Source organism: Mauremys mutica, chromosome 11, assembly GCF_020497125.1.
Source record: "Mauremys mutica isolate MM-2020 ecotype Southern chromosome 11, ASM2049712v1, whole genome shotgun sequence".
Lineage (NCBI taxonomy): Eukaryota > Metazoa > Chordata > Testudines > Geoemydidae > Mauremys > Mauremys mutica.
Genome location: NC_059082.1, coordinates 63,243,134 through 63,255,636, shown reverse-complemented (window position 1 = coordinate 63,255,636; position 12,503 = coordinate 63,243,134). Strand labels below are relative to the sequence as shown.

The 12,503-nt window shown below is 45.1% G+C and overlaps 1 protein-coding gene and 1 long non-coding RNA gene across 2 annotated transcripts in view; one reads left to right on the top strand and one right to left on the bottom strand.

The window, feature by feature from the left end:
- Positions 1-12,503, top strand: part of TEKT5 (tektin 5) — a 55,625-nt gene that overhangs the window by 37,887 nt on the left and 5,235 nt on the right. Inside the window, exon 6 of the mRNA XM_044978965.1 lies at positions 1,685-1,839. Within this exon, the coding sequence (XP_044834900.1) occupies positions 1,685-1,839 (155 nt within the window). The remainder of the gene's footprint in view (positions 1-1,684; positions 1,840-12,503) is intronic.
- The window catches only part of LOC123343700, a 102,533-nt gene continuing 90,158 nt past the window's right edge, over positions 129-12,503 (bottom strand). Inside the window, exon 3 of the long non-coding RNA XR_006572325.1 lies at positions 129-580. This is a non-coding gene — a long non-coding RNA (uncharacterized LOC123343700). The remainder of the gene's footprint in view (positions 581-12,503) is intronic.

Genomic DNA, 12,503 nt, shown 5'->3' with positions numbered 1-12,503 from the left:
ACAAAACTCCCAGTCTGCAATTGGAAAGACATGGCTTGTTTTCAAGTAGACTTATCTGAGTGCTCTGGTGTTGCTAGAAATGACTGCAAATAATTGATATAGCTTTCTGAGATGCAATTGTAGGGGCCTCCACTTGACGATTCTGCATGTGTGTGTTCTCATGTGTCCCTCAGAGGAAGGGACAGACACTATCTTCAGGACTAAACCAATGCAATATGGAACAAAGATACTTGGTTGCCTTAATTTAGGAGATTGATTACTGATTAACAACAAAGTGATGTCAGAAACTAGCCAGTTTTAATTAGAAGTTGCACATTTTAAAAATAAAACCAGAGTCTGATAACCTTGAACCGTTCACTAGCCTTGTCATTTCCAGCAGCAATTTCTGCTGTGGTAGAGGAGATCAGTTTCAAAAAGGTATCTGTGGATTCCAGCCCCCAGGCCTATAGACCTCATGTTGCTGAGGGGCTTATTTCCTGCTGATGGCCTGGGATTGAGACAATGCACATTCCATGATCATATTGACTTTTCAAAGGTTTATAGTTGGTCCTGTAATCAGCGAGGCAATGTGACGTCACACCTAGGAAAAACAAGGACAAAATAGAACCCAACATTCTATTTAACAGCTATAGAACATTTTTATCAATGTCCTGGAACAAAATAATCACTGGTAAAGTTTGCAGATGACACAAAAATCAGGAGAGTGGTAAGTAATTAAGAAATCAGTTTCCTGATACACAAGCCGTGCACAAGCAAACAATATGCATTTTAATATGGCTAAATGCAAATGTATACATCTAGGTACAAAGAATGTAGGCCATACTTACAGGATGGGGGACTCTATCCTAGGAAGCAGTGACTCTGAAAAAGATTTTTGGGGGGGAGGTGTCATAGTGGATAATCAGCTGCACTTGAGCTCCTGGTGAAGTGCTATGACCAAAAGGGCTAGTGCAGTCCTCCAGATACATAAGAAGGGGAATTTTGAGTAGGAGTAGAGAGATTATTTAACCTTTGTATTTGGCACTGGTGCATGTGCTGCTGGAATACGGTGTCCAGTTCTGGTGTCGACAGTTCAAGAAGGATGTTGATAATTGGAGAGGGTTCAGAGAAGAGCCACAAGAATGTTTAAAGGATTAGAAAACATGCCTTATAATGACTGACTATCTACTTAACTTAACAAAGAGAAGGTTAAGGGATGACTTGATTAGTCTATAGGTACCTGCATGGGCAGAAAATGATAATGGGCCTTTCAATCTAGCAGAGAAAGGCATGCCATGATCCAAGGGCTGGAAGTTGAAGTGAGTCATTCAGACCAGAAACCAGGAATACATTTTTTTATTGGCGAGGATATTTAAACATTGGACAATGTTCCCAGAAAGCATGTTTCTAGGTTCCTAGGTTCCTCTTGTTCTGGGCTCAGAACTCCCATTAATCGTGATCTTTACACAGAAAAGGGACAAACATACTTGCATAGGGATTCCTATCTTCTGTTCATTATCCCTTTGAGAACAGTGGAAAATATTCCCCTTAGCTCATGGAAGCTGCTGTCCATATGGTGGGCTAATTTTGCTATTTCATATATAGCTCAACACAAATGCTTACATATAAACTGAAGTAGGGAAGGGTAATAGTGTAGAATTCCAAGTATATGGTGAGGCCTATAAAAATGCTCTGTTTTATTCAGACACTTCAAGAAATCTTCCAGACAGAAAATACAATCATGTTGCTGGAGAGAGCTATAATGGCAAAGGAGTGCCCACTGAAAGTAGCTCAGACCCGTCTGGAGGGAAGAACAAGACGACCCAATGTAGAACTTTGCCGTGACATACCTCAATTTAAGTAAGTGCATGTCCTGGTTCACCCATTTCTCAGATGGTAGTTCTAGGGATGAATTTCAGATGGATTAACTCTGGGCTATTTCAATGAATGCAGTGCCCGCAAAGAGAGAAGTCTCACAATACTTCAAGATTAGAATGATGTTGGTTACATGATGATAATTAATTAAAATTGTAAGACCTAGAAGAAAGAGGTATAAATCCAGATCAAGTATGTCCAAATTCAAACCATGGGCCCAAACTTGAGATTCTGAGCAGTGCAATTCCCACTGAAGTCCTCCTACCTTCAGTGTGTTGCAGGTGGCTGGCATCTCTTGAGATTCAATCCTGTATTTGATTTCTAAAAGCAGCAAAGAGTCTTGTGGCACCTTATAGACTAACAGACGTTTTGGAGCATGAGCTTTCGTGGGTGAATACCCACTTCGTCGGATGCATGCAAGACTCTTTGCTGCTTTTACAGATCCAGACTAACACAGCTACCCCTCTGATATTTGATTTCTGTTTACTGAACTGTTTTGCAAGCCTATTCAATAGGTAATAGTAGGTTTTCTCTTCAACAATTGCGTAATTTAAAAATGTTAAGTTTTAAATAACATTTATCCCTGGTGAGCCTGTATCTCTGTACCATACTAAAAAAACTTATTACAAATGATTGATTGCTGGTCCCCATCTAAAACTTAGCTATACATAATAGCATGAGATCAGCTCTCAAAACCCTGAAGTAATTCTCCAATGCTTGTATACATTATCTAGTCACTTTAATGATCACCTTTTAAACAGATACTCTGCATATGCAGTTACTTTTGCATACAGTGTTACCTGTGGTAATCGATTTGTGCAACCTAGGATGTTTCCACTCCTTCTCTAGAGGCTCATGAGGCAGTCCAACCTTTTCTATCTTCTCCTGCTCATTTGGAGCATACCATCTGTGTGCAAAAAGTTTCCTGCTGAACTTCATCCAGTATGTAAAACCTTTAAATGTTACCTTCAGAACATGCAGTCCTGGTTTTCTCAAGTAATGGTGCGATACCAACACTAAGTATTTCTCCAGTAGATAGAGAGCACTTTAGACTCCAGCAGGAAGAATTTTGCAGATTTTTATTAAAAGCTGTGCAACAATGCCTGTTTGATTTTAGTCCAAAGGAACAAAACACAAATGGTATATGCAGCAGCTTCATAGACTCATAGACTTTAAGGTCAGAAGGGACCATTATGATAATCTAGTCTGACCTCCTGCACAATGCAGGCCACAGAATCTCACCCATCCACTTCTATAACAAACCCCTAACTTATGTCTGAGTTATTGAAGTCCTCAAATTGTGGTTTGAAGACGTCAAGTTGCAGAGAATCCTCCAGCAAGTGACCTGTGCCCCATGCTGCAGAGGAAGGCAAAAATGTATTAATAATACATGTAGTGGTTGGGCATAGGTGTTTAGTTATTTTTTTAACATTGTATTGTGTCAGATCAAATAGCCTTTTTTCAAACTGGGATGTAGTAGTGAATCGTTCATTATACTATCACCTTCACACTTTTCCCTTCAACTCACTGACCCATAAATTGTGGAATATAGTATATTTTTCCAACTGTACATGCCTCCTCAGGCATCGGTATGGATGGCTTTGAAATTCTTCTTAGCATGTCCACATATTAGGTGCCTTAATCTTTATGAAATTCACAAATCCAAGAGGGAGGTGGGGGAACTGCTTTGGCTCTAGAATTGGATATTACCTCAGCAACAGTTTCCTTTCTGCAGCTTCTGTCATATGAAACAAACTACACTTTTATTACATGTACAGATAAGCTGCAGTCTCATAGGATCAGCCACTGTTCTGTATTTCCCCTTACGAGAAAAACACGCGAGCATAAACACTCACCTCTAGCTCAAATCGTGCCTTTATTCAGAGGCCTTGAGTGATTGCCAAGATAGCCCACAGCTATGATAATGATCTGCCATTTACCATACCTAGATGACAGGATCTCACTGCTTGTGCTTGCCCTTCCCCAAGCTACTCTCCTGAAGGTCCCTTTCATCTGTCATCCACTCTTTGTGTCTTTTTTCTTTACTGCCTCCTTGTACTTGAAACCTTTTGATCTTCTGTAGCATTGAACCACCATCTTCTCCTTTAAATGATTCTTTAAACACACACCTTGAAAATTTGCTGATGAAAGTCCACTACAGAAAAATATTTATCAACCCTCCCTCTTCCCCCCAAAACCCTGCATCACTAAGTCTGACCTCCAACTGGGCTTTGTGTATCTGAACTGCATGGCTTGCCTGATTTCGAACGTAAGCTCTTTGGAGAGGGATCACTTCATCCTTTGGGCTCTCCACTGCATCAGACATGCTACTGATGCTCCAGAATTACAACTATAGTTCCTGAGTCAACAAAGCACTCAAGTCCTGTTGAAGTCAATGGGATGTAAGCATGTGGTTAGCTGCTTTGCTGAACCGGGGCCAGACTGTGACAAATGAGCAAATGTCAGAGGACAAAATTCAGATGGGGGTCGAAGCCAGATTGTTTCAAAGCCCCATCAACTGGGTCATAGATTAAGAGCTTCACAAAATACTTGGCTTTTCAGACTCAGCTAAAGCAACTTAGGCCTGGTCTATACACAGATTTAGTACCAGTACAATTATTTTAGTTAAGAGTGTGGATTTTCAAAAAACCCCCAACAAAATACTTATACCAATACTATGCCTAGTGGATGCAGTTATGGTGTGAAGGTGCCTTATTACAGTACAGTAACTCCTCACTTAAAGTCGTCCCGGTTAATGTTGTTTCATTGTTACGTTGCTGATCAATTAGGGAACATGCTCGTTTAAAGTTGTGCAATGCTCCACTATTATGTTGTTTGGCTGCCTGCTTTCTCCACAGCTGGCAGCCTCCCTATACCCTCCCTTCCCCCGCCCAGCACCTCCTGCCTGCCGGCAGACCCCGCAGATCAGCGCCTTCCCACTCCTCCCCCTGCCCGTGGCAATCAGCTGGGTTGCGGCGTTTAGGAGGCAGGAGGGAGGAGCAAGGACTTGGCATGCAGGCTCCCCCTCCTTCCCCACCTGCCTCCTGCCCGGGGCAATCAGCTGGTTTGCCATGTTCAGGAGGGGGAGGGAGGGGGAACCTGCGAGCCGAGTCCTCACTCGTCCCCACTCCCTCTTAAACTCCGCAAGCCAGCTGATTGCCGCGGGCAGGAGGGAGGGGGGAGGAGCAAGGACTCAGCGCGCCTTCCCTCCCCTGCCCCCGGCAATCAGCTGGCTTGCAGCGTTCATATGGGAGGGGAGGAAGGGGGGGAGGAGCGAGGATGCAGCATGTGAAGTAAAGGGGGAGGTGGTGGGGGGGAGAAGAGGCGGGTCAAGGGTGGGGCTTGGGGGAAGGGGAGGAGTGGATGGGCCGAGGGCTGAGCCCCCTGACCCCGGCAAAGTCAGTGCCTGTGCTTGCAAGAACAGCAAGAGGAGCAGCTGTACAATCCATTCTCTTCCACTCTCTGAGTCCATCACCTCAACCAAGCTTCATACTCAGCAGTGATGACTGTAGCATTAAACTGTTTCTTTAAAATTGTTTAAAAAAAAAAACCACCTTATACCTGTATTAAATTGCTTGTTTAAAATGGATATAATGCCTTTTGTCTGGCAAAACAACATTTCCCTGGAACCTAACCCCCTCCCATTTACATTAATTCTTATGGGCAAATTGAATTTGCTTAACATCGTTTCACTAAAAGTCGCATTTTTCAGGAACATAACTACTACGTAAAGTTAGGAGTTACTGTATAGCTTTATTCCACTTTCGAATTACGCAGTCATGTGCATATTGATGCCAATTCTCGTGCTCTTAGATTTTTTTTGGAGACATCAGAGATTGAGGAGTTGACCATCCATACGATACTTAATCCCGATTCCATGGATGAGAATCAGGATCATGGCAAGGTAAATGGAGAAGAGCATTGGAGCACGGATACAGCCCTGCTTGACACCAGTGTGCATGATGAATGGTTCAGTCTCTGAGCCGTTGCACAGAATGGTGGCAGTCATCCTATCATGGAATAGTCTGGTGATGGAAATGAATTTCTGTGGACAGCCAAACCTACACAACACCTTCCATTGGATATCACAATTGATAGAGTCAAAGGCCTTGGTTAGATCGATGAATGCCATGAACAGTTCCTGGTGATGCTCTTTACACTTCTCTTGAATCTGTCATGCCATGAAGATTACGTTAGTTATGCCTTGGATTGCCTGAAGCCATACTGTGATGCAGGGAGCACTTCCTTGGCAAGAGGGTGGTTTAGTAGGATCCAGGCAAAGATCTTCCTTGCGATGGAGAGGAGGGCAATATCTCTGTAGTTCCCGCACAAAGATTTGTCCCCTTTCTTGAATATTGTAACAATGTTGGCATTCTTAAAGTCAAGTGAAATTTCTTCGCAGGTCCAGATTTTGTCAAGGAGCTGGCAAAATTTGTGCTGGAGCATTGTTCCACCAGCTTTAAAAACCTCAGCTGGGATGCTGTCTGGGCCTGGTGTCTTGTGATTTTTTTGTCTGGGTGATGGCACGCCGGACTTCCTCAGAAGATGGGGGATGAGCAAGGTGTTCCATTACTGAGTGTTGTGGTGTCTTCAGAGACTGTGGATTCACGGTTTAGTAGGCTCTCAAAGTGTTCCTTCCAGCATTGTTTAACAGCTGCATTGTCATTGAGGAGGGTGGAGCCATCCTGGGAATGTAAGAGGGTTGGGCCTTTGGAGCTTGAAAGAAGCTTCTCAAGTCATCCTGGTCTATGAAACCCTGGATCTCAGAGGACTTCTCTTGCTACCACTTATTTTTGATGTCATGTAGCCTCCTTTGGACTTTGGCTTTGAGCATGTGATAAGCCTCACATTTTTGTTGGTTAGAGGAATCATTTTGCCAGTTACAGAATGCAGTTCTAAACCCTTTTTGCAGATGCCTATCACAGCCTGGGTCTCTCTCTCAACATTGGGAAAACCAAGATATGCTACCAGCCCCCACCTGCACAAACTACTCTTCATACTTCACAAATCACCATCAGCAGAGAACCCCTGGAGAATGTGGACCATTTTCCATATCTTGGCAGCCACTCTCCCAAACAGCCATCACTGACACAGAAATTGAATACAGGATCTGCCGTGCCAGCACATCTTTTGGAAGACTACTCAAATGAGTCTTCAATTATAGGGATCTGCAAACAGGCACCAAGATCTTGTTTTACAAGGCAGTTGTCATCCCTTCCTTTCTCTATGGGTGTGAGACCTGGGTAAGCTACAGATGACATCTCAAGGGGCTGGAGGGTTCCAGCAGCACTGCCTCAAGAGAATTCACAGGATCAATTGGGAAGACCGACGCACTAACATCAGTGTTCTCTCTGCAGCCAACATCACCAGGGTAGAAATGCAGGTCATGAAACATCAACTCTGCTGGCCTGGCCACTGTGTATGTATGCCTGACACCCTCCTCCCGAAGCAAGTACTCTTCTCTCAGTTAAGTCAGGGAAGAAGGGCTCTCAGAGGGCAGTGGAAGTGCTTCAAAGACATACTGAAAATACATCTTAAAAAGGGAGTCAAGTATCAGAGGGGTAGCCATGATAGTCTGGATCTGTAAAAAGCAAGAGAGTCCTGTGGCACCTTATAGGCTAACAAACATATTGGAGCATACGCTTTCGTGGGCTAAAACCCACTTCATCAGATGCATGGAGTGGAAAATACATTAGGCAGGTATAAATACACAGCACATGAAAAGATGGGAGTTGCCATACCAAGTGTGGCGGGGGGGTTCAGTACTAACGAGCCAATTCAATTAAGGTGGAAGAAGGCTATTCTCAACAGTTGACAAGAAGAGGTGAATACCAAGGGAGGAAAAAAATCACTTTTGTAGTGCTAATGAGGCCAATGTAATTAAAGTGGCCTATTTCAAACAGTGACAAAAAGGTGTGAGTATCAGCAGGGGGAAATTAGTTCTTGTAGTGACCCATCCACTCCCAGTCTTTATTCAGGCCTAAGTAGCTAGTCTAGTATTCAGTCTAGTAGCTGTGTAGACATACCCTGAGATCCTGTGAGAGGCGAGAGTCCCCGAGCCTGAACGTCTACACTGCAATTTTATAGCCTTGCATCACAAGTCAGCAACTTTATCTGTGACTTTATCCTCATGCACAATTACTTCAAATTTGGTGACAATATATACCTCCAGACCAGTGGCAACACCATGGGCACCCGCATGGCCCCACCATATGCCAACATTTTTATGGCTGACCTGGAACAACGCTTCCTCAGCTCTCGTCCACTCATGCCCCTTCTCTACCTACGCTACATTGATGACATCTTCATCATCTGGACCCATGGGAAGGAAACTCTGGAAGAATTCCACCACGATTTCAACAGCTTCCACCTCACCATCAACCTCAGCCTAGACCAATCTACATGGGAGGTCCACTTCCTAGACACCATGGTACGAATAAGGGATAGACGAATAATTCCACTTCCACAGTATAAGCTGTATAATGATACAACCGTGTCCACCCTTGGTGGGCAGTGACACTAACTATGCTCAGCATAGTTAGAGATGTAACTCAGTTGAGGAAGTCTTTTAGCTTCTATCACAATTTGATTGTAAACATGCTGAAGTCATAATTACTGCATTTCAAACACAGTTACAGGATCATAAAAGATTCATGAAAACCACAGCTGCGCTGGTTGGTTCTGATGAAATGAGCTGAGCAGAACATGACAAACTCAACCCAAACACCATTTCATTGTGGACACTAGAAAACGTTAAGCAACTTTGCAAAGGGTGTGCACGGGGTTTAGTATTCATATATTAAACTTTCAAAGCCTTTTTAGATTTTTCTGGGAGACATTTATGAAGCTAAAATGAAATCTGGCCTTCTAGTAATTCAATTCCTGGATGGCGGAAATACTGTAAAGAGATCAGATAGCCCACATAGTACTTTATTTTCAGCTTAATAAATATCTCTGGTAAAGACTGTCATTGTCAAATGTGCGCAGTTTATTGAGGACTGTTGCACCAGCCAGAATGATGACAGTTAATTGCATCACGCCAGGTATTGTGCAGTGACGTTCCCAGAACTGGCTCAATCTTGTGAATCCACCAATCTCTGCAGCAGCCCTATGGTGGCATCAGGTGACTCAGGGCATGCACCCCTTCACGCGCTGATGGAGAGTTTGAGAGCATGGTGTGCTGGTGACATAGCCAGACAGCACTGCTGCTTTTAAATATAGTGAGTGATTGAAAGAAGGCCAGTCTCTATGAGATTATGACACAAAGTCAAACAACTTAATGCTCATGATTTGGTACTACTAGAGCATATGGAATGCCTCTAGCCACTACAAGTCTGCCTGTAAGTGGGCCCAGGTTTCTGATCTGTATAGCAATATGGGCTGTACACACACATTTGATAGATCCTGAACTTTGTCTCTGCACAATGGCATAAGCGAGTGTCATGGGGTGTATGTACCCCATGCTAGCCTAGCAACCAAAGGGCTGATACAGGCACACCAAGCACTGCTGATTGGAAGCTTGACAGCAGCTGGAGGAAAAAAGGGCTGGGAAAGCAGAGGGGCGGGGTGGATACCAGACAAGTGAGCAGGCTGGAGAAAGGAGCTCCTGCCAGCAAGCTATTAAAGAGATGCCCAGAGACAAAAGCCCAGGCGGGGACAAACTGACTGACAGGCAGGAGAGCCTGCAGGATCTAGGGGCAGGTAGGAAGAAACTCGGGGGGGGGGGGGAGACTGTCAGAGTCAAGCAGCCCTATCCTGCTTATCTAGCTCGAGCATCCTGAACTGGAACCCAGGGGAGTAGGTGGGCCTGGGGTCCCATACCTGCCCCCTGACAGACGTGGGAGGGAAGAAAGGGTTTTCAGACTCCTGGGCACCAGGAATAGACTGACAGCCCCGCTGGGCTGAGAGTGCAGGAGCTGTGCCATGCTTCGCCAGAGCGGGGTGCTGTTGTACTGATGCCCCACCTCACAGCAGGACATGGACGTCATACAGGAGACAGCAAGACCTATTCATCGAAGAACATCTGGTTTGCTGTGACTGAACTCTGCTTACAGCCCAGGCTGATGAACTTGTCAAGGATCTCTGTGGTACATGACCTTGCCTGCACCGGGGGTTCTGATGGCCCAGCTCCGAGGTTCTGAACCTTCATCTCCTGCCATGAAACATTCAGCCCCAGCGTGGGGACAGTGTCTTGAGACCTTGTAGCTGGGGCTGAAATTCTCTGAGTTCTCCACAAGCAAAGCAGAGTTCTCCATGTCTTGGTCAGTGAGCACTTCTTGACCAACCTGGATTCCAACAGGAGTAGTGGCAAGTTCTAATATCCAGCTGATGGCTCTACAGAATAGTACTGGGGTGTGAATGCATCCCTGTGGCACACCTGAGGTCATGTAGAAATGTAGCTGGGAACCAACGTGCACTCTCACAGTGGCACCTTTGTGAAGATCAGCAGATTTAGAATGCCAGCTCCTTTCACTGCAAGCCAACGTGCTGGTCAGTCAGCTGAATCAAAAGCTGTTTTGATTTCAATATATGCCACATGAAGCGGGGGAGGGAGGATGTTAAATTCTCAGTGCAGCTCAGCCAGGAGCTGAAGGATAAAGATAGTGCCCATTGTCAACCGCCCAGCTGTGAAACCTGATTGCTGTGGACAACTATGTTTGTAAGGAGAGGCTGCATCCTGCTCAGCAAAGACCTTTCCAGGGCACAACAGCAATGAGATCAATCTGTAGTTGTCATACTCAATGTGAGATCTGTTGCCCTGGTACAGGGACATTATGAGGGCGCCTTTCTATTCTAGTGGTACTTTGCCTGATGCCCACGCTTTTAAGAACAGTTGAGGCAGGTCAATGCTCACTGGTTCAGAGGCATCTTTGAGTGACTCGATTGGAACACCCTTGGCTCCAGCAGCATATCCATTTAGTAGCTTTTGTTCGCCTTTTCACACAGAGGCTCAGTGTTCATCCCTGGGTCCACAGCTGTGTGGGTTGCCAGGTCACGTAGCTCTGGAGAGCTGTCAGCAGGTCCGGATTCAGCATGCTTTCATAATGTGTTTTCCATCTATCCCGGACCTCATCCATCGATGAACAGGGAGAGCCATCTGGTTTCATGATGGGGATGTTAGAAGGCTGTTCATGGCTGCCAGCCAGGTGCGTGATAGCTCTGTAGGCAGGATGCAGACTGATGTACTTTAGGCAATCCTTGATTCTGTCAGCCAGGGATTTGATAGAGATCATCCTTTTATGTTCTTGGACATCTCCCTGCTTGCATGCATCTGTCACCCCGCCCCTCTTTTTTGCTACTATATCAGGCCTCCTCAGAAAGCCAAGGTTTCTTGCCTGATCGTCTGAAGCTGTTTATTTATCTACTAGGAAGTTGTGCTTCATGTTTGGTGCAGAAGTAGAAAAGGAAATAGGGGAGCGTGAGGGGGGGGGGGGCTAGATAATCTTAACATTCTTTAAACTTAAAGCCAAAAACACCCCTTGATAAAAACAAAACATCAACCAAGGAACAAGCTGCAGGAGTAAAAAGAGAATGCAGGCAGAAGTCCAGCAACAGAGTAGGGGCTATCCAGTTTATTGCACTCAATGCAGCATGTATGATTACCTGCCCTATGGGCAGGTGGTGTATGTGTGCATTCGGTGCAAGGAGCTCCTAGCCCTCAGAGACCATATAGGGGCTTCAGAGACCAGAGTGGCTGAACTGAAGGAGCTAAGGGAGACAGAGAGGTACATAGATGAGACTTTTCAGGACACAGTAGAACAGTCCCACCCCTGCCTGGTCTGACAGCCTCTGTGCTGTTGAGGAGAATGAAAGTCTCAGGGAAGGAGAACATCCAACTGGAGCAGAGGGAAACCATCCCATAGTTGGGACCCTCCTTCCAGATGATGTTGCGGTATCCTCTTGCACTGAGGATCTCTCTCCAGGGGAGGGATCTCCAGTTATTAGGAAGAGACAGATAACAGTTATGGGGAGATTCAATCATTAGAAACATAGATAGCTGGGTTTGCGATGACCAGGAGAACTGCATGGTGACTTGCCTGCCCTGCCTAGTGCGAAAGTTGCGGCTCTCTTTAGACATCTAGATAGACTTATGTATAGTGCTAGGGAGGAGCTGGTGATTGTGGCATAGGGAAGGATAGGAGAGAGGTCCTGGAGGCCAAATTTATGCTGTTAGGTCAGAGATTGAAGTCCACAACCTCCATGGTAGCATTCTCTGAAATGCTTTCAGTTCCATGAGGAGGGCCAGTTAGACAGAACTGCAGGGTCTCAATGCGTGGATGAGACGATGGTGTAGGGAGGAGGGGTTTAGATTTAGTAGGAACTGGGGAAACTTTTCGGAAAGGGGTAGCCTATACAGGAAGGATTGGCTCCACCTAAACCAAAATGGAACCAGATTGCTGGCACTTAAAATTAAAAAGGTCATTGAGCAGTTTTTAAACTAAGGGCTCGGGGAAAGCCGACAGGTGCGTAGAGACATCCCTTAGGGGAGGATCTATTAATGGACATTCTCTATGTCTTAGTAAGGAGGAGAGGATGGAAGATGATAAAATACAGGTAGGATCCGATGAGAAACAGTCAAATGAAAAAGAGGCCCATTCAATTACATCATGTAATGGCAGACAGCTAAAAAGTGACAAGTTTTTAAAGTG